The 19,808-nt window shown below is 37.9% G+C and overlaps 1 protein-coding gene across 1 annotated transcript in view; it reads left to right on the top strand.

The window, feature by feature from the left end:
• PIEZO2 (piezo type mechanosensitive ion channel component 2) overlaps positions 1-19,808 on the top strand; it is a 294,414-nt gene that overhangs the window by 162,984 nt on the left and 111,622 nt on the right. The window contains exons 6-7 of the mRNA XM_032707117.1: positions 10,781-10,991; positions 13,643-13,856. Coding sequence (XP_032563008.1) covers positions 10,781-10,991; positions 13,643-13,856 — 425 coding nt within the window. The remainder of the gene's footprint in view (positions 1-10,780; positions 10,992-13,642; positions 13,857-19,808) is intronic.

Below are 19,808 nucleotides of genomic sequence, written 5' to 3'. Positions count from 1 at the left end.
ATGGATTGAGATTCAATTCAAAACAAGAAAAAGTATCAGAATCCAAATTAAGGACAACAAGGGTTCATTGAAAAATGGATGTCTTTCTTCATTGTGCTGCATCCAACTTTAAGGGAAACAGAACTCCATCACAAAAGTGTATTCTATAGAACAGAAGTGGGGGGAGGAAGCTATGAGGCAGTGAGACTCTCAATTATTTGTAAGTAATGCTATCCCAGGAATAAGCAAAGAGTGTGGTTTTAATTAACAGTGAGTCATGAAATAGGAAGGTCTGCCAGATACCAGGCTGCAGTCCAACTCATTACCACCCCTAAATGGTTGCACACTTGGAGCAAACGTGTCTGCAGGCTTTTTTTATTAGGACTTAGAAAATTTAAAGCAGGTGAATTCAGCTGGAGACAGGCCCGGATTGGAAATGCCGAAAAGCAAAATGCCAGTCACAAGGTGTAAAAGGTGGAAGAAAATAAGAAAGAACAGTTAACTCCCAGCTGCAGCTGAAAGTATGACATTTTTGATTTGGTGCAGATGGTGGTTTATGTGCCAAAATGCAGATACAGTATATACAGTGTGATAGGTATTAGAAAGGAAGAGGCTTTTTCTTGAATCTTTGGATGAATTGCCTAATGCTTTAAGTGACAGTGGCAGGGAGGAAACTCCTCTGCAATTGCACAACTTAAACTTTAGAAAAGGTGTGGATCTTAATTGAATAAAACAGTTGTAGTCTTCAATGCAACTTCCTCCCACTTCCTGCCGTGCCTATTCAAGCTTGTTTCTCATCTATGATCTCCTAGAAAGCAAATGGGACCACTAGGTCTGTACTTTGTCCCATAATCTGAGGCAAGGTTGGTTCCAGAGCCTCCATACCTGTTCTTTTCTGCAGAAGGCAGAGATTTGTTTGGGATCTCAAAAGGGATAAAAAGTAAAAAGAGGAAATCATTTTAAAATAAACTGAAGTTTGAGAAGAATGTGAGGACAGCTTGACCTGGAGTCAGGATACTGGACTCTAATCAGAGGACTAGCATCATTCTCACTTCAGCCACAAACTGGGTTTGTGTCCTCAAGTCTATTACTTCATCTCTCTCTCGGCTTCTCTGTCCCTTGACACATAGAAGCAATAAAAATGCTCATTTTCCTAGCTTTGTCTTTCTAAACAGTGACAGGGCTATTTGTCCTATGCCTACACTGGGCACGTAGTACGTGGCGAGCTCTTATTTGGTCCAGGACTCCCAAGTGTAACTGTTATACATACAGGAGAGAACAGACAGGCTCTGAGAAGTGCACATGTCCCATGCCTTGTCCAAGGACATTCTATCCTAGAAATTGCCCATTTAGACCAGTATCCTTAAAGTAGCTGGTCCCTGCTGAATAAGAACAGCAACATGTCAGAGAATACCCTTTTTCTCCCATCTCCAACATTAAAATTTATATTGCTCTCTCCTAGTGCAAAAATGACTTTAATCCTAAAACATGTGGTTTCAAATCCCTTCCAAAAAAAAGTTGTTTATAATTATAGCTATTCTGGATAATCTTGTTAAACATATAATTACCCAGACCCTTTTAAAACCTCATTAATTTCTTGGCTTCAGTGGCGTCATGAAGCAAGGACTTCCACAATTTAATAAGTGCTCTCTGATTTTATTTTGAATTTAACACTGTTTAATTTTATGGAAGGTCTCTTGTATTACATGTTATAAAACAGAGTGAGATAGTTTAAGGGAAATCAAATGTATTTATTATCTTCCATATTTGTCGTTTTAAAAGTAAGCAATCTCTGTTCTTTTTTTTTTTTTCCAATTTCTTCTGTCGTGTTAATTATGTTTTTTTTTTGAACAAGCTATAGATCTGCAATATTCATTTGAGCTACAGGGATTATCAGTTTCTCAGCATTTCAGGCAAGGTCTTATTGTAGATTTAAATGATAATGTTATGACATTCGTTATGAGGTTCAGAGATTTGGGGTTTGAACAATTCTACTGGTGTATCACCTACCTGGATGGCCTGTGTAATATGGATAATTAGTTCAGCTTAGAGCACAGCTCTGAGAAAGCTCTGATGTCCCAGTCTTTGCAGTTGCTAAACCCTTGCCATTTTTCATTCCTTCAGATGCAGAGATCTCCTTTGAGCAGTTTACAGTGGTGTCCATGACCCTGTCTACATGACCATGACATTTTTCTTAAAGCCTGTGATGGGTTTATTTCTCCTAAGATGATTTATTGTTTTGTGTTTATCTTAATTTAATTTGATTTTACCAGAATCAAACATTCACCTGACCTGATTAGCTCTCATTGATGTTGAACCCTTTGACCCTGATGTCTCTAAACATCGTCTTCCCATATGCAACTTCTTCTCCTTCAATAATTGCTTCTCTTCAGAGACAGAAAATTATGGCCATTGTGGGAAATATTGTGGAAAAAGAACTTCTTAGAAAAGATTGAAACTTTTAGGCTACTGATGACACCTCTTTTATTTCTCTTTTTTTTTTTCTCATTGTCATCTGTATTTAGCACAGCATTGGCTTACCTTTTCCAATTGGTTATAAATGTTTCTTTGGTTTTGCCCTCTGGAGAACTGGTCCAAACCTGCTTGGTCTTAGTGTGCTTTGAACATGGTGTAAATAGGATTTAATATGTTATTTCTCTGGTTCAAAACGGGTAGATGAGGCTCCCTTATCTCTTTGCTCCTGATGTTTGTAGTGGTGAAGTTTGCCAGACCTTACACAGCTGCCTCCCTCGGTAACAATTCTAATGCATCTCATCTTAACAAGGGTCAAAAGTTTACAAGTTACATTAGCTTCTTGGTTTGATGCACATGTGTTTGGATAAGTCTTAACACAAATACGTAATTACACTGCAGCAGGTTACAGCTACATAGTACTACATAGTGCAGTGCATTATGTATCACCAAATGCTGTTAGCCTGTTCGGCATGAAACATTAGTGTGCACCTGTCCTGTTTCGGTTAGAAACATCCCATGATGCGTTTTTTCATGTGTCAGCTCTTCACTGAGGTTAATAACAGTTCTTCATTCCAAATTTTGAGATACAGAGTTATTAACCAGGAGCTGAAAATCCTGGAATACTGGTGCCTTTGGACAGCCTAAGTGATGAATAACACAGCACAAGAAGGAATCTCTTGGCTCACAGAATTTAATCTGTTGCTATTGCAGGCAGCTGTATCACACAATTCCCTCTGGAAGGTAGGAAGCACTGTCTTGAAAACAGGGCAACTTTTCTTCATCCCGTTGCTACTGAAACGACCCCGTTCTGTAATTTTGCTTTTCTGGTGGTTAGAAAACATCTAATTTAGATTGCATGTGTATTCATAGCTGCATTATAACCCTTTTAGTTCTTCTGCTCTTTTGCTTCAATACACTGTTTCCTTCTCTAGCATTTATTTCTCTGACAGTTTGGGGGAAAAGAAAAAAAGAATCTTTCCTTAAAGTTTGGTTTGCAAGACAAAAGAAGACAAGTAATTTTGGATCCTCTTGTAGATTAGAAGTCCCATTCTCCTGTTCATCTCAGTAATCTGAAATTCTTCAGGGTGGTACTGGTGAAGTACACAAGCCACTTCAGTATGAGCTGAGGCAATACTGAAAATAACCACAGCACCATGGTTGGGCTGTTTATCGTCCTTCTTAGGAATGTGCATAATGGTACAATGTGTATATTACTTGAGCCAGGAATTACTCCACATAGGTGCTATGTGGTTTTGTATACCTGCACTAGCTTATTTTGAGTTTGTACTGAATTGTGCCTTATAGTCATAACCCAACTCTTCCTATTTCCTTTTCAGTGAAAAAACACGTTTAATCATCCCAAGCCAAAACACCAAACTCTGCCTGTGAGTTCCTCTCTCTTTGGCATTTGGCTTACATGCCTGACAGCTTTTTGAAGTCAAGATGTGAAACTGTGTTTCCATATTGGCCAAGTTGAGTTTTGTGCTGAAATCACTTGGTGTTTGCTCAGGTGCAATGGGTAGATTGGGAAGTGGAAGAATCTTTGGCCCTTTCAGTACAATATCTATTGTATGCAGGATTTAATGAGTTGCCTTCCTGTTATCATGATTCAGAACTGTGCTTTCCTTTATTAATTTATTTTTCATTTCCTCTTAATGCCTCTGTCCCTATGTGCTTCCGGCAAATAGCTGATCTTTTTTTTTTGTAATGAATGACTCTTTCCTACAGGAGATTTTACTGCGGAAGTGTATGTGTGTCATTCATTACTATAAAACACTACAAACACGTTGAAAGTTATTTCTGATAGTACATCACTGACAAATTTATCTGATACTATCTAAGCTTTAGCACACTTGAGATGTATTAGTGATAATTTTTTTCATTAAGATCTATATGACTTAAAGTTAATTTAGGATTTTTCTCTCCAGTAACTCAGTTGAGTAATATAAATTATTAAAATAAACTGTTTAAATTCCAAAAAGGCTCTATCTCATTAATGTCACACCTACCAAAATGTTCATTACAGTCTCACACTTGATTAATTCAGCTCATTTTGCTGGGTCTTTCCCTGAAGTCATACAGTTTTCTTTTTCTGTCCTGGCTTGCAGTCCACAGCCTTCCCTCCCCTCACAATCCCACGTGCGTGTAGCATGGTGTTCCTCTCTGGCTTTCTGTAGACCAGCCTGAGCTCCCTTTGAGCATCCCATGTGCCTTGCACAAGATGACCTTAGAGAGATACTCTTGCTAAGCAGCCCCATTTCTGTAGGGATCAAGCTGAATTACATGTGGTAATTGTTTATGTGGAAATGTTTGAATTTATTTTGTGGCAGGAAAAGCAGGGACATCTGCTTCTCTCTCACATGCTGATGCTTTCAGAACAACAGTGGAGTTCTTCTACACTTTCTTGCAAAATTGGAAATTCAATAAATGATTGCCTTAACATGGTTTAGTATTGACTGCAGGTTAAAACCACAATCATTTATATCACATTAAAGGCTTGCAGTTCCTTTGATGATAAAAGAAGTAGTGGTTAAATTTCTTTTTCGGCTTTTGCACTCACAGCTGTGTCTAACTGAAGAATACTGTGTTATTTTGATTATTTTTTCTAGATGCACATATGTATGTGCTGCTTCTAAAGGCAAGTACTTAAATCCTCCTACTGTTGTAAGTATCTCACATTTAAAGATAAAGGTTGGAGACCTTTTTTTGGGAGGGGGAAGATGTTTTTATAGCAAACTTAAAAGTATGAACTCGGTCACATTATAATAGGTTGACTGCAGCAGGTTAGTTATGATGGAGGCAACTGAACTAAAACAATATGAGAGAGTCTGTTTCTATTGTTCTGCTAGTATATTTGAATCAAATAGCTTATCTCAGATCATTCCTAAGCCAAACCATTCATTACATGGGTTTTTTGAAATGAGAAGGTAGTTCAGATACTTGGGCATAGTAATGGCTTGAACAGTCATATAAAAGATGTCTGATAAATAGTATCTGTGCTGCTTTATCACAGGTATGGAATAAAAATATGATCTCTGATTTGAGGGAAAGAAATAGTTACAGGAAGTGTTATTTTAGTGAGAGAATCACGGTTTTACAGTAGCAGTGTTAGCAGGGTGCTGTGAGTGTGTGCCTCAGGGCACATAAACTGTGGGGAAGCATGAAGACAATCCAGCCCACTTTAAAGAAACTGGTGTGGCTGTCAGCAGCAGGGGTTAGAAGTCTGTGCTGAGGTCTGGGATACTACAGCTAGAAAAGTTCTTATGAAGATTAACACTGGCAGAAGGAGAGAGACCATGAGGCTTGTGTTATGGTTTGCTTACTCTGGTATCCTTGCAAAGCAGTTGCAACTCTGTGTTCTGCAAGCAAACCACACACCTTCAAGCTAATGTAGATCATGATAGCACATCTCTGGTATCACCTGCAATAAATCACATGATATACCAAAATGTATCACTCCGTCCTCCTACGTACCTGTAGCTGTTTGGGTAAGGCTTGGTGAACTTCACTCAGTCTTAGCTTTCATTTTCTCACTCCTCTCTGTTTGTTTACAGGTTCTGGCTGTAAGGAAATGTCAAAATACTGAAAAGAGGCTATTTTTACAACATTTATGAGCCAACTGGAAGGAAGGAGCACCTGAACTCACATGAGAACTTACTCTTGTGAGCTTAGCAGTGCATGCTTGAGAGGTCTTGATAATTAATGCAATGTATTCACAGGGATAGAAGTTGTGTCCATTCTGAGGCTTGCATATCCTTAGTTGTAATAATTCTGATTAGTTAAATTGTGCTGCTGTCATTATTTGAATTTTTGAAGGGTTTAATTTATGTGTCCTCTAGAATTGAAAAGTCAGTAAAGGAGCAATTTTGTGTTTTCAGACATAATACCATTAACCATAGGTACGAAGCAAGGAGTGTACTGAAGCAAGAATGGGTTTTAGGTTAGAATTAAGGCTTCCTGTTAGTAAATACAGCTCTGGGACTAGAGGATATCTCTGTGCAGTAGTGTTTATACTGTACCAGATGAAACATTTAAAAGCTGGATGTTGAACAAGCAACCCCCAAAGTAGCTAATGGACATTCTGGCCCTGGCCACAATAGTAGCTGCCATAGCTGCCACAGGAGCTGTACTGTTTTCTTGCCTGTTCTCTATCTCAGTTTGGCAGTTTAAAAAAGTGTTGTACAATAAATACTCCCGGGACTTCCACATGATTGCTAAAAAACCTAAACTGCATTTAGTTTGTTTATAGAAAGTCCTGAGGCCCTGCTCTGCAGAGCAAAGGTCATGGAAACACATGTTTACGGCTTCACAAATGCTCTATACTCCTTGAATGGAGAAATTTATTTGATTTAATCAGCATCCACAGGGATCCTGTAATTGCATAATAGGTAATTTATTATGGAAGTAAAAGTATTTTTCTAACTGTAGCCTGTGTAACATGGTTTTGTAGCTTTAGACTAATCCACATAGTTAAAAAGAGCTTTGCAAAACAGTCTGACTGGAGTAATGGTGTTCTGTGATGAGCGCCTACTTGTATGGCTATTTAATCCTTTGAAAGTGTTAAAACAACAAGCACATTATCACCATGTTGGATGTAAAAACTGTTCACTATTTGCCTGCCTTCAGCAACTTGAAGTGCTCAATATGAGAAACTGGAAAGTCGGCCCAGATAATCCAACTAGAGGGTGCTGAATATGAGAGTGGGGGAATCCAAAGTTTGGTTTTTTGACATATGCTGGAACATGGCCTTTCAGCTTCTTCAGGAAAGGAACATGGCCTTTCATCTTGGATACTGATTTACAAACCGATCTGTTTATACACAAAAAACCCCTCAAATCTATAGTTGTTTAACTGTCATAGTCTTTTTACTGAAATAATCATTAACTGGGTCATGAATGACACAGACAGAATAAGGCTAAGAACTATGGTATTATCCTTAAAAGAACTTGCAGATAGGGAAGAGAGATGAGGAATTTAACCCACCTCTTACACATATTGTGCTGGTGCAAAGCCTGGGGCTCTGAAACCAGGCAATCCTTGCACAACCTATCATTGATAATTCCAACTGAAAAGTTTCAAAACAACATGCATCTGTTCTGAAAAAGCTGTGTGGGGTATTATGGTTGTTGTTGATAACCCCATTTGCTACCTTGTCTTAAACTGAGGAGAGAGGTTGAAGAACTCCCAACTCCAGACAGACTTTTGCAGTTTTAGAAGGAAAACTTGGGAAATCAGCTTGGTATTTGCTGGGGATCTGAATGATGAAGTTTTCTTTCCTGCATCTGATGACCTCAGTAACACCAGAATTACGTTTTTCTGCGTTTCCTGTGAATGTTTGTGATGTTCTTACTTCATTCTTGAACTTGGAATTAATATTTTCATATATAAATAAAAATGGAAAACCAAAAAAGTTAACCTGTTTGGTAACTCATCAACCTGCAAGCTTTTAGCTGTGCTTGAATAAGCCTTAGTCCATGGAAAGTTTGCACCATCATCTCCTTCTCAGCTTTAGTTATATCCTGGCCCAGTGCAATACTCTCTTCCCTAGTGCTTCTCCCTGGGCGTGCTGTGTCACACGTGTCAGTATTAGATTATTAATACTGAACTCTTAAGGCAAAATGTAGCCTAAAGGTTCTTCAGATCAATGAAGCAAGAGTGATTAGCCTGGTAAAGTTAAAATAATATGGTCCTAATTAGGATAGACAATCCAAAGACCAATTTTGAGGAGATCAAGATGTGAATTTGGGGATTTGGCACCTGAGGTTTGGAAGGCAGGTGGGGGTAAGAGACAGAAAAGGATATCAAGTCCCACCTTTCACTGGGATGTTTTTATGTGGTTTCCTTCCTTCTGTGTCCTCCTTTTAATTTTGCTATTTGAAGGTAATTTGTGTTTTCCTCCAATTTATACTTAAAAATATTTAATTTTCCCACAAGAATATTTTTGGCTTCTGCTTGGAAAATATTTTATTGTTTTCTTTTGTGACTCTTCAGACTTTTATTTCCTGCTCCTGTATAATTAAGCGTTATATCAGCAATCTTAAGCTCTATAAACATATGAATCGTGTCTTCATGTTTAACATAGATTCACAGTACTCAAAGAGATGTGAATCCTGACAACCTCCCATGAAATAACTTATTTATTTTAAAATTATTCCTATACATTTTTAAGTAAGTCTATGTTTTAATGCATATTGTCTTCAGCAACCTGAAGGCACTAGCTGAAGAAATAAGGGTCTCCATCAGCTCGACCCATGTATAGTAAGCATGCTGTTTCATAACCTTTAAATGTCCACCAGTCTCACTCATTTTCTTTGTTTGGGATCTGAAGATTATTGAAGGTTTCACTGTTCACTGGTCACATTAAGCTCAAGGCACAGAGCATTAGACCCAGTCCAAGAGGAGCAGGATTGGGCCCAAAAGGACTGGATGAGGAGCAGGTTAATCTAGTAATTACAACACAATCAGAAATGACCATAACTTTTGCCTATTATTTAGCTTTCTCACTGAAACATCTGAAGAGGTGAAAGTGAGGGCAGAATGTATTGCTCAGCCCCCTGTCAGCATTGTTTCTGAATATTTAATATTTCCTATCCTTTAGATAGGAGCTTAGATATGAGCAGCATTGATGAATGGACAGAAAACCTCTTCATGCTGCATGGCTCGAAATGTGGGGACTGCGTGTTTGGGCTGCCATCTCTCTATTGTTTTGCAAAAGGATCTAATAATTCCTATGTTGACAGCTGTATAAGTGAATGGTGACAATAAGAAAGCAATTAAAATTCTACTGTACTCCATTTAAAATGGGTATAGCTAGTGAAATAGTGATAAGTCAAAGAAAAAGGTAGATTTCCCAGATCAGCCCTCTGCTGTATTTAATAGGTTTCATTGTCCGTAAAATAGAGACTCTTGAGAATAAGCAGGCTTTTTTTTTCTTCCCTGGGCATTCACAACAATGTGAAAGCTCTAAAGTAAGAGAAGATAGCTGGCAACAAGCTTAAAGGTGAAATGAAAGAGTCTATAGGGAATTTTGTTCCTGTGGGAATCCACATAATGTAATGGTACAGAAGAATTTGGTTAACTTGGCTGAGAGTTCATGTGTTCCTACTGCAATCTTATCTGTCAGTGTGGAATTTTTTCTGCCAAAGGTCACCAATAAATATAAGACTGCTATTCTCATGAAAAATACCAATAGTCTGTCTTTCTTACTTTCACACAGAGAGATACGGCTCGGCTAGAACTAATGTTAGCTAATTCAAGTTTAAATTAGTGCCAAAGAAGCTATTCTGTATTACACCAGATGAGAACCTGGCTCAAAACTATTACCTTTTTTTCTTTTTTTTAATATGCCCCTACATCTCTGTGAATGACTAATTTTTCCATAAATTGTGTCTTTGTGGGGGCCTCTTGGTAATCCTTCAGATTCTCACTGTGGGTTGATGACTTAGTCTACATCACTCAATAGCTGTGTATGTCTTCTGGTCTCCAAGATACGATGGAGACTTGATGGTGAAAACCACTGCCAAATCCTAACAAACTGCTTAAGTATGATGGGCCTTTACATGTTTCCTTATTTTCTCTTTTCCATTGTGTAGTTCTAAGCCACTGATCTTATTTTCTGCTAAATTGTTGTAGATCACTCAAGCTTTCACTAGTTCTCTCTTACTCACTTTTTCACCTTTTCTTTCACTGTCAGTGAATCTCACAATTTCTCACTGTCTCCCCAATTCTCTGCTTAGTGTATTTTTTCTTTCTCAAACTTCAGTCAGCAATGAGCTATCTGTCCATTTATTTTAAGCCTTGTTACCCTGTCCCAGATCACTCCTACTCGTGCCATTCTAGGTCTTGCATTTAAAGTTTGAGAAAGGTTAATGCAAAAGGGTTTAAAAACTGAGATTTATTGAGCAGCATCAACCACGAAGGGACTTGTGCTTACTGGAGCTTATAACTGAAGCCATTGAGGCAAAGAGGCGTTTAAAAGATAGTGGATAACAATATGCTTATCTTGCTAAGAATGCTGAACTAACCAAACTAAAGTTCATGTAAAAACAAAAAAGCAGACTGTTGTGCCCATGTGGGAGGACTGCAGCCTTTCTCAGAGACAATGCTTAACATCCTTTTATTTTGGGGCAGATCTGAAGTGGGAACCATCAATGCACAACTCTGGCTTTAGTGCATCTTTCTTAGCTCTCACTGCTTGGGATAGTCAAGGGTTATAAGAAGACTTCATTGTTAAATAATATCTGCATGGCTTTTAATTTCAAATTCCTTTATGTCTCCCTCTCTCTGTTTTTTGCATTCTGTTTTTCTTTCCTTCCTTCTGCTTTAGGCTGCAAGAGAAAAATTAGAGCCAGATGACGCTTTGATGTATGAAGAAGATCTGGATGACGAAGATTGTGGAGAAGCAGAATTTGAGGAAACCATGAAATTAAAACTGCTGCGTAGAATTGCCTCCCTAGCATCCAGACTGAGGGAGTTTATTGGCAACATGATAATCACCACTGGAAAAGTTGTTGTTACAATTTTACTTGGTTCAGCAGGTTGGTGCATTTGAAAAATTTCCTCAAGAGCCCATTAGATTATACATTTAACAAATGAGTTTCAGCACTTTGGTACCTGTGGGAGTAACAATGGAAATTTTTAAGGGAAAAGAAATTGCTGCTGATTTTATTTAAATTGAATTTTTGGCAGGTATCAGAATATGCTGAGTTGCTTAATTTTTTTGTACTGATACTGTGTGGCCCTATTATTCTGTTTATGACTTTCACAGTTGCTGTTGTATTCAAATGGTGAATGGGGGCATATTATTAATGACTGTATGTTGTGGGGTTTTTTTAAGTGAATTTATAGATTTGGTTCCATCACTTCCAAGTATAAAAAGGAACTGTATTCATTAAGAAAAACTAGCAAAGAGTATTCAGTTGACCATGTAGTGTGTAAAAAGACTAATAAGCAGACTTCCTGTTGGTTTTCAATGGAGTCAGTAAAAGTAGTTGTTTTGATATGATATAGCCAACATTTTTATAACACGTTTGACTTAGTACCACATAGTCAGCTACAACCAGAATGGAAGTGTACAAATCACTGTAGATTGTAATCACTGAATTCAAAATTGGATCATGGAGTTGTAAATTAGCTTCCATGTGCTGGCTCACATGTTTGAATGGAGTGTTTACATATAAGGTATAACTGTATACTAAACGAATAAGTATACCAGTATATGAAGTATTAAACAAGAGTACAAGAAATGTTTGATACTGAATGACAGGGACTGGTCAGGTGAGGCCCCTTCAGTAAGGCAGACTCTTTCTTTAAGGTAAGATTATCTAACAGTCTTACACATAGCCAAATGCAAAGAAAGAAATCTAAAAAGTGAAAAAAATAAGTGGATCACCATGACACCTGACATAAGGGAAGAGTGGTGTGATTAAAAAAAACCTGGAAAACCAAACAAACCCAAAAACCTGATGCCACTCTGCATGGGTGAACATCATCCATGGAGGGTGAAATAGAAGGATCATGCAGCAGTGACAGGGAACAATTTCTTCTGAATGTTGATGGGCAGCTCGCCTATGGAGCTCCAATACAAGCTAAGAACTGGGAGGTTGTTCAGAGTAGAGTTACAAAAAGGACTTGAGGTCTGAGAAGCCTGTTTTCCAGAGAGAGACCGTGAGCCTTATAAGTTACTTTCCTTACTTACCGTGCCAAAAAGATGAAGGGTGATTTAACTGCAACCTGAAAGTACTGACAAAACAATACCATTTTTTTAAGATACCTCATCTAGTAGAAGTGATAATAGGAGCCAACACTTAGGTGGTAAACCTATGCAATTTCAGACTAGAAATAAATTTTGAATTTTTCACAGCTAGAGTAATTGACCATAATAAAAATTTGGTTTAGAATATAGTGGATTCTCCTTCTCCAAAAGTGTTTAAATAAAGACAAAGTGTCTCTTAGAAAGAACGAAGGAAATAGTTTCAGGCTCAAGGCAGAAATTGCTGGGTTTACAGCACCATAGGTTAAAGACTTGGTCTCAAGTATGATGTGAAAGATGTGATGGTGGAGCTCAGGAAAATCACTGTAGATACGAGTCCTCACAGTGCCTGGACTCAGTTCAACCAGGGACCGACCTTTGGAGTACTGCCCCCAAAAGACATGTCAATCCAGCACCTGGCAAGGGGCAAATCCTTCTGCTGCTGAAGTAGCTGGCTCAGTTGCTGGGCTCAGCTGCAGGGCCAGCAGGTGCACTGGAGCTATGAGGCACGAGGAGCCTGCAAGTCTGTCCAGAGGAAGGGGGCTCCTAGATGCATACTAGTAAAAAGCTTAAAAATAAGTTGAGGCAGGCCCCCTTGCTAGCTTTGTTACCATTTCTTTAAGAGTCCACTGGGCTGCTGTGCTGTCTGCAATCTCTTGTCATTTTCTCATAGTTGCTTCTCTTAGACATGTATGTCTTTCCTGCTTCCTAAATTACTTTTGTAGGCTACCCTCAGAGCGTCAGGTCTCCTTTACCAGTTAGACATTTTCACAAGTGCAGTACTCAGCTAAGCAAGAGCAAAACCAACATACATGTGTGAGACAGCAGAGTCTTTGTCATATGTAAATAACAAGTTTCTAGGAGTTAACAGTGAAAAAAAAAATCAAACATTTACTGATTATTCTGTAGATTTTATCTAAATCTCTTACTTTCAGTATATAAATCAGAGGTTTTTTTTGTTTTAACAAGTTACCTCAAGATTTGTACGAGAAGGCTTTGCACTGTTCATTCATCATGACATTTTAGTATCTTGTATTTAAAATTCATACACTTGTGGTCTCAGGCTGTGCTGGCTGGTCTCGCAGCCACCTTTCTATTTTTCTCCATGCTTTATGAAACATTTTTACATAGAGAAGATTCTCAGAGGAAAGCCTGGAGAGTGGTTGTGTTCTAAGATATGGTAAGGAATTGAACAAAATAAAAAAAAAGTCCTACTCTTCTAGTCTCAAAGTTAATAGCAGTCTTTAGAGCTAATTAGCTCTAAAGCTAATAATTAGCTTTAGCTAATTAGCTGATGCTAATAATTAGCATAATTGTAATAATTAGCATAAACCTAATTGGGTTAAATTTTTTAATACACTTCATTTTAAACTTAAGGTGTAACAAATGCTGATATTTCCCACACTTTTCCGACCCTCCATGTTTTTATTTTTACAGGTATGATGGTGCCATCTTTGACCTCAGCTGTGTATTTCTTTGTATTTTTGGGCCTGTGCACATGGTGGTCCTGTTGCCAAGCATTTGATCCGCTGATATTCAGCTGTCTGTGTGTATTAATGGCTATATTCAGTGCAGGACACTTGATTGGACTTTACCTGTACCAGCTACAGTTCTTTCAGGAGGTTGTTCCACCAAAAGATTTCTATGCCAGGTGAGAGAAATTCCTTTCCTGTTTAATTGTGGGCACACGATGCAGTGCCCTGTTATCACATGTTGGTGCAAATGATCTTCCACATAATGATTTGACAAATTTTACACATAACTTCATGTTTAGTCTGGGAAGGCAAAGCATTTCAGATGGAATGGTTTTGAATGATAGAGTGGTGAAAGTCCAGCCTGAGCAATTGCATACAGAGAGCTGGAGCAGGTTAGGAGGCGAAGGTGATTTTGGTTTTGGTCAAAGTGTTCCTGAGATTTGAGTGTGAATGATTTGGCTAAGAGAGGAGATAAAGGAAAGAGACGGCAGCATTGATACAAGGGCAGTGTACACATGCATATTTTATTTTTTTTTTGGTAGAGGAAAATAAATGCTCTGAGGTGTAATGTTATAGTGTCTTAACTATGCTTTTGTGGTGTCATTCTTGTATGCTTAAGGGCATACAAGCCCTTAGCCTTAAGGGGTAAGGGTTGTTGGGGTACTTCATGTGCTGTGCATAACATTAGACTGTTAATATAAAAATTCTCCCTGGTCACACAGGACATACTGGTCTTATCTTGATAGCAACAGCTACATCAGTTAAGTAAAAGAGCAGCATTTCTAGGTACTGCTGCAGTAAGTATTGGTTTGCTGTGATTTCACTGACCCTTTTATTTTTCACATACTAGAGTCTAAAAAAAGATGAAGTAAAGGATGTATTTTTCTCATTACTATTTCTTTTCCTGCTGGATCAGGAAAATTGGGGGGGTTTGTATGTATTTTTAATGTTGTAGTAATCCTTACATTAAACTAGATGTAAACCTTAACTTTATTTCTAGTAAAGGTATTGTTCCTTTTAAGTTTTATAAGTTGAAGGTGAAAGGAAATAAGATGTGCTGTGGAGAATCAATTAATGGTGTATACCTCAATGCACAATTAAAAGCCATAAAATAGAGCTGTCTAGTTGTGGTAGCTGTTACTTTAGTACTTATTTGATATTTTATTTAGTACAGGTTATAGATGTGTGCTTTGTGATGTCATAATTGGTGATTTGATGAGGCTGATTGGGAGGGCATAATGCCTGAAAAATCAGACTTGCTTAGATAAGGTTCTTTTGTGCCACCTAGAGGTCAGTGTAGGAGAATGGATGATTTCTAATGCCAAGGAACTGAAATGCTCACAACTTCTCTAAACCCTTTATATTACTTTCTCCTGTATAAAGAAAATAAAAGGGGAAATGGCTTTAAAAATCTCAACTGTTTGTCTGTGAGGATATCAATTCACAATTTTTAGCACCAGACAGCAATAACAGTTTCTCAAGGAAAGGAAATATGTACTTCATACCATTTTGCTAGAATATGTGGAACTCTCTTCATATGCATCATTCTTGAAGTCCCTTTTCCCTTTCTAGTATTTTTTCTTATTCATTTTATTTACTTTAAGTTTCAATTAATTTAGTCTCAAGATTATTGTCTGCATTTAGTAATTTTTTTTTTTTAAATAGTGTGACTTTTCATTTTATGATAACATTTCATTGAGTAACAATATGCCACTTTAACTTAGTCATTAATTTTTGAAATGAAAAAATCTGATTGCAAGGATGTTGCCCCTGCCTCAGTGTAGAATGGAAAAGGACCTTCAGAGTCTGGGTTAAAAAAAGGCCCAGTATTGGACTTCAGAGTATGTACAGGGCTTTTTGTAAGCAGAAAATATTGCAGACTTTCTCTTGAAATGGTACTGTTGAGTACTTTGCCTTTTACACAGGATATCATATGAGGGACCGTTATTCTAAATTACATAAGAATTCATGTTTGAATATAGAAAACACCAGTGGCATCAGAAGGTGCAGACTTCCATGTTTCTTTATTGACAGTTCTTTCTGTTGTGGATTTGCTTCGATCTACTTTCAGGGAGATGCCTTTGAAGAGCATCAAGACAGGTATTTTCAGTGATGGGAAGCGCAAATCTTAGTGTGAGAAAAAGCCACTAATGATTTTTAATGGTTGGAGTTGGACTGATATATAAGAAGTGGCTAGAAGAGGAAAAACAAGAGACATATATATTGGAATGGTGCAGAAAAAATATTTTAGCATTTTTCATCCTAGAAGAAAATCGATACATTGCTATTTTATGTACCATCTTGGTTTGAAGCTGTGCTAAATATGCAGAGTTCCCATTAATACTAGTAGGTGGCTTTCATGGGTAAATAATATGCTGAGAAAAGAATTTGATTTCCCAAAGTCTTGCTACAAAAAGGACATTGACATGATGGAGCATGTCCAGGGAAGGGCAATGAAGCTGGTGAAGGGTCTGGATCACAGGCCTTATGAGGAGTAGCTGAGAGAACTAGAGTTGTTCTGAAGAGGAGAAGACTCAGGGAGAAGCCTGAAGAAGACAAGGCTGAGGGGAGACCTTATCACTCTCTACAATACCTGAAAGCAGGTTGTAGTAAGGTGTGTGTTGGTCTCTTCTCCCAAGTAATGAGTGGCGGGACAAGAGGAAATGGCTTCAAGTTGCACCAGGGTAAGTTTAGATTGGATATTAGGAAAAATTTCTCCACCAAAACGGTCATCGGAGATTGGAAGAGGCTGCTCAGGAAAGTGGTTGAATCACCATCCCTGGAGATATTTACAAGATCTGTAAACATGGCACTTAGGAACATGATTTAGTGATGGCTTAATGGTTGGACTTTGAAGACTTAAAGGTCTTTTCTATCCTAAATGATTCTATGATTCCATACAAAAGAAGGACTTTTATTTCTCTCTAAAATTTTGAAAGCTCGATCCCCAAGACAAGCTCTCCTCAGCTGCAAGGGCAGATGTGAAAACTACTCCTGTTGGACTGCTGGTGGATATTATTTCCCTTAGCAGAATGTAAGTCTGGTGTTTTATAAAGCTCCTTTCTGGGTTTGAGTCCTCAAGTTGACAAGAAATGTACAAGTGGTTTCTGATCAATAAAAAATGTGTTTTCTCTGAATAGTAATGCATTCAGCTTGTCAGTGCATCGATTAATTTCAGACTAAATGAAGTTAAACTATACCCAAACAAGTGGGAAAATTCTCAAGTTAACAATATAATTCAGCTAAGATTTGCATCATCCTTGTGCTACTTCTTCCTTTTAACAACTTCAACTCAAAATTCAGGACTTGTGATTGTAAGAAGTGAGTGAGCAGTGTCACCAGAAGAAAGCAGTTTTCTTCAGAGGAATAAACTGAGATGTGGTGAATTTACATATTTTGCCCTGAAACCTTATGGGATTGTACAAACAAAGTACTTCCCCCCTAATTTAGGATATTGTGATAACAAAGTCCCAAGTGTTTGCCATAGTGTAGCAAATACCATACTAACAGCAATATTAGTAGATAAACATGAAAGCATCGATGTCCTACAAAGTTTCAGATCTCCTGCTGTGGCTTTCTGGTTCTGTCCTACGCAGATAGAAGTGGCATAAACACAAAGACACATTGAAATGCCGTCAAGTGAGCACTCTGAAGGTTGGAAATATATAGGGTACTGAAAAGTCTGAAGTATAGCTGGTGTGCTGGGGGTAGGCATGCTGGCAGCAGAGCTTGTAGGATTTGCCTGGTTGCATGTATTAACACTGGTTAATTACCAGCTGATCTCTTGTCGACTAAAATGTCCACACTCAGTTAACTTAATTTATAATAGGTATATTCTTTGTTGGCGTGCTACCATATTGCAAATCTGGTGAATTATAAAGATCCACTTAAAGCAAAATTCCAAAAATATCATATTTCTGCCATAAAATTCTTTTCACCTAAGTTAAAAACAAGTCAATGAGCTAAAATTACTTTAGAAATTGTGTACACAGTGTCACAGCCTGAAAAAATACACAATAATATGTTTGCCATTTTTTATATTGCTGCCTCCTTTCTTCCTGATATTGTTTATTTTGGCAAACAGATGTAATTAGGGAAATGATAAGGCCTTGCCAACATGAAGAAATAGGATCAATGCAGTGGCCTGAAGTTTATCCTGAGTCAGTAAAGTTATTCCTGTCCAAAACTGTGCTTATAAGCATATTCATTTAAAGATCCAGCAATCCAATATAAATTAAAAGCTATGTACTTTCTTAGAGTTTAGGTCTGTCTTGTATTGCTTGTAGTTTTCAGGCAAGTAATGTTCAAAATAATTTAAATACAAATGGTTTCGTCTATGGGAAGGCATCACCCTTACAAAGTGAGGCAAACCTGGAAGTCCAGGTATTGTCATCCATTTCACAGTGCTATGTTATTTCACATCTTCTTAAGTGAATGAGACTTTGGAATTAATTACACAACTGATTGCTTTTTTGCAATCTGAGCTGGGAAGTCTAATGTAAGTTTTTTTTTCAAGAGGAAATTTTCATCTGAAAGATGTCTATAAATTTCTTTAAGCAAGACTTTTCAAATAGATTTTACAGTAACTAGTAATAAGCTTGCTTAAACGACTGCTTTATTTTTGAAGAGAGTGTTACATTGATATTTGGTACAGATGGTAGATATACGATATTCAGTTTGTTTTCAGATTAATCTGAGATGACTCCAGTCCAAAATCCTCCATTTCAACTTCCATGAAAGCTTTGTTATAGATTCATATTTTGTAGCCCAAATACTCTGTTCAACCAGGCTTATAAATGCTTAAGCACAGTCTGAAAAATATTCCTGGAGTTGTCAGATCAGGGTAGGACATCCAACTGTAATTTTTTTGAGTAAATTAGGGGCTAAAGGTACTAATGAAATCCATCAGGAGAGCAGATATTGCCAAAATATCAAGATGTAGTTGATTGATTACCTTGTTGGAAGTGTCTTGCTTCTGTAGGGTGAGGCACTGATCGCCTGCTGCTTTCCACTGGAGCCAAGAGCTGGGCAACGTGTTTCACCTGAGCTGCAGCCACTGTTAATCCTTGCTGCAGACACCTGTCTTTGGCACCTGTCTCAAAGGTGACTTAACTCTGAGGGGCAGAATATTGTTAACCTTGCATGAAATTCTGAGGTTTTTGGGGTTGCCTTTTAACTTGGTCATAAGCCAGTGTTTGAAAAGTTGGAGTATTTAAAGTTCATTTATGTATCCTGTATTGAGCTGCTCTTTGGCTGCAGCATCTTTCATGCCTTCTGCCTGGTTTTTTCTTAGCCACTTACCACCATGGTACTGCAGCACCCACTGCCGGGGCAGAGTCCAGACACTTGGATAATTACCATGTAAAGACACCACACTGCCCTTCTTCTGTTTCCATCATCCTCTATCAACAAAACCACACTTTGTAGCTGCAGAGCATGCTCCAAACCATGCCAGACTAGCCAGCATTGATTACAATGACCAGATTAATCTGGAGAGCCACTATTTCCCTCTTGCAGAGGAAGAGGTGTTAGCTAATTGACAGTATTCTCACAGAAATTTTGCAGCTGAGTTTCACATTAGTTCTATAATGTACCACATATTAGGAGACTTAATTCTACTTAATTTAGCCTATATGCTTTCTCAGAACTTCAGCTTCAGCTTATTTATATTTTTAAAAAATTATTTTGCAAAGGAAGTGGATGATTCTATAAACAGCTTAGAAATGCAAGTTCAGACTCCCATCAGCAAAAGATAATAATCATCCTTGCTCTTATAATCTCTTTCTAAACTATGAGGTGGCCCAGGGCAGGTGGGCTTGTCTGGGCACCCTTTCCCATGAAAGGTTGGACAAGATGATCTTTTAAGCACCCTTTCAACCTGAGCTATTCCATGATTCTAAGTTCTGCAAAAGATATTTTGTTCCCAGATTTTGTGCACCGTACAAAGTGGGTTTTTCAATATCATGCTAGGGAATCTTTCTGTACTAGACAATAAACAGGCCACTTGCTATCAACTAACCATTAGAGTCTGTGCAAGTCTTTTTTTTTTTTTAATTAACTACCTAATAATGTATTTCTGGTGTCCAAAAACGATTGACTGTGGTTGGTGAACAGTTACCATATTTCAT

The sequence above is a fragment of the Chiroxiphia lanceolata genome, chromosome 1, assembly GCF_009829145.1.
Source record: "Chiroxiphia lanceolata isolate bChiLan1 chromosome 1, bChiLan1.pri, whole genome shotgun sequence".
Taxonomy (NCBI): Eukaryota; Metazoa; Chordata; class Aves; order Passeriformes; family Pipridae; genus Chiroxiphia; species Chiroxiphia lanceolata.
Note: the sequence above shows the minus strand (reverse complement) of the source record. Positions and strands in the feature narration are given on the sequence as shown.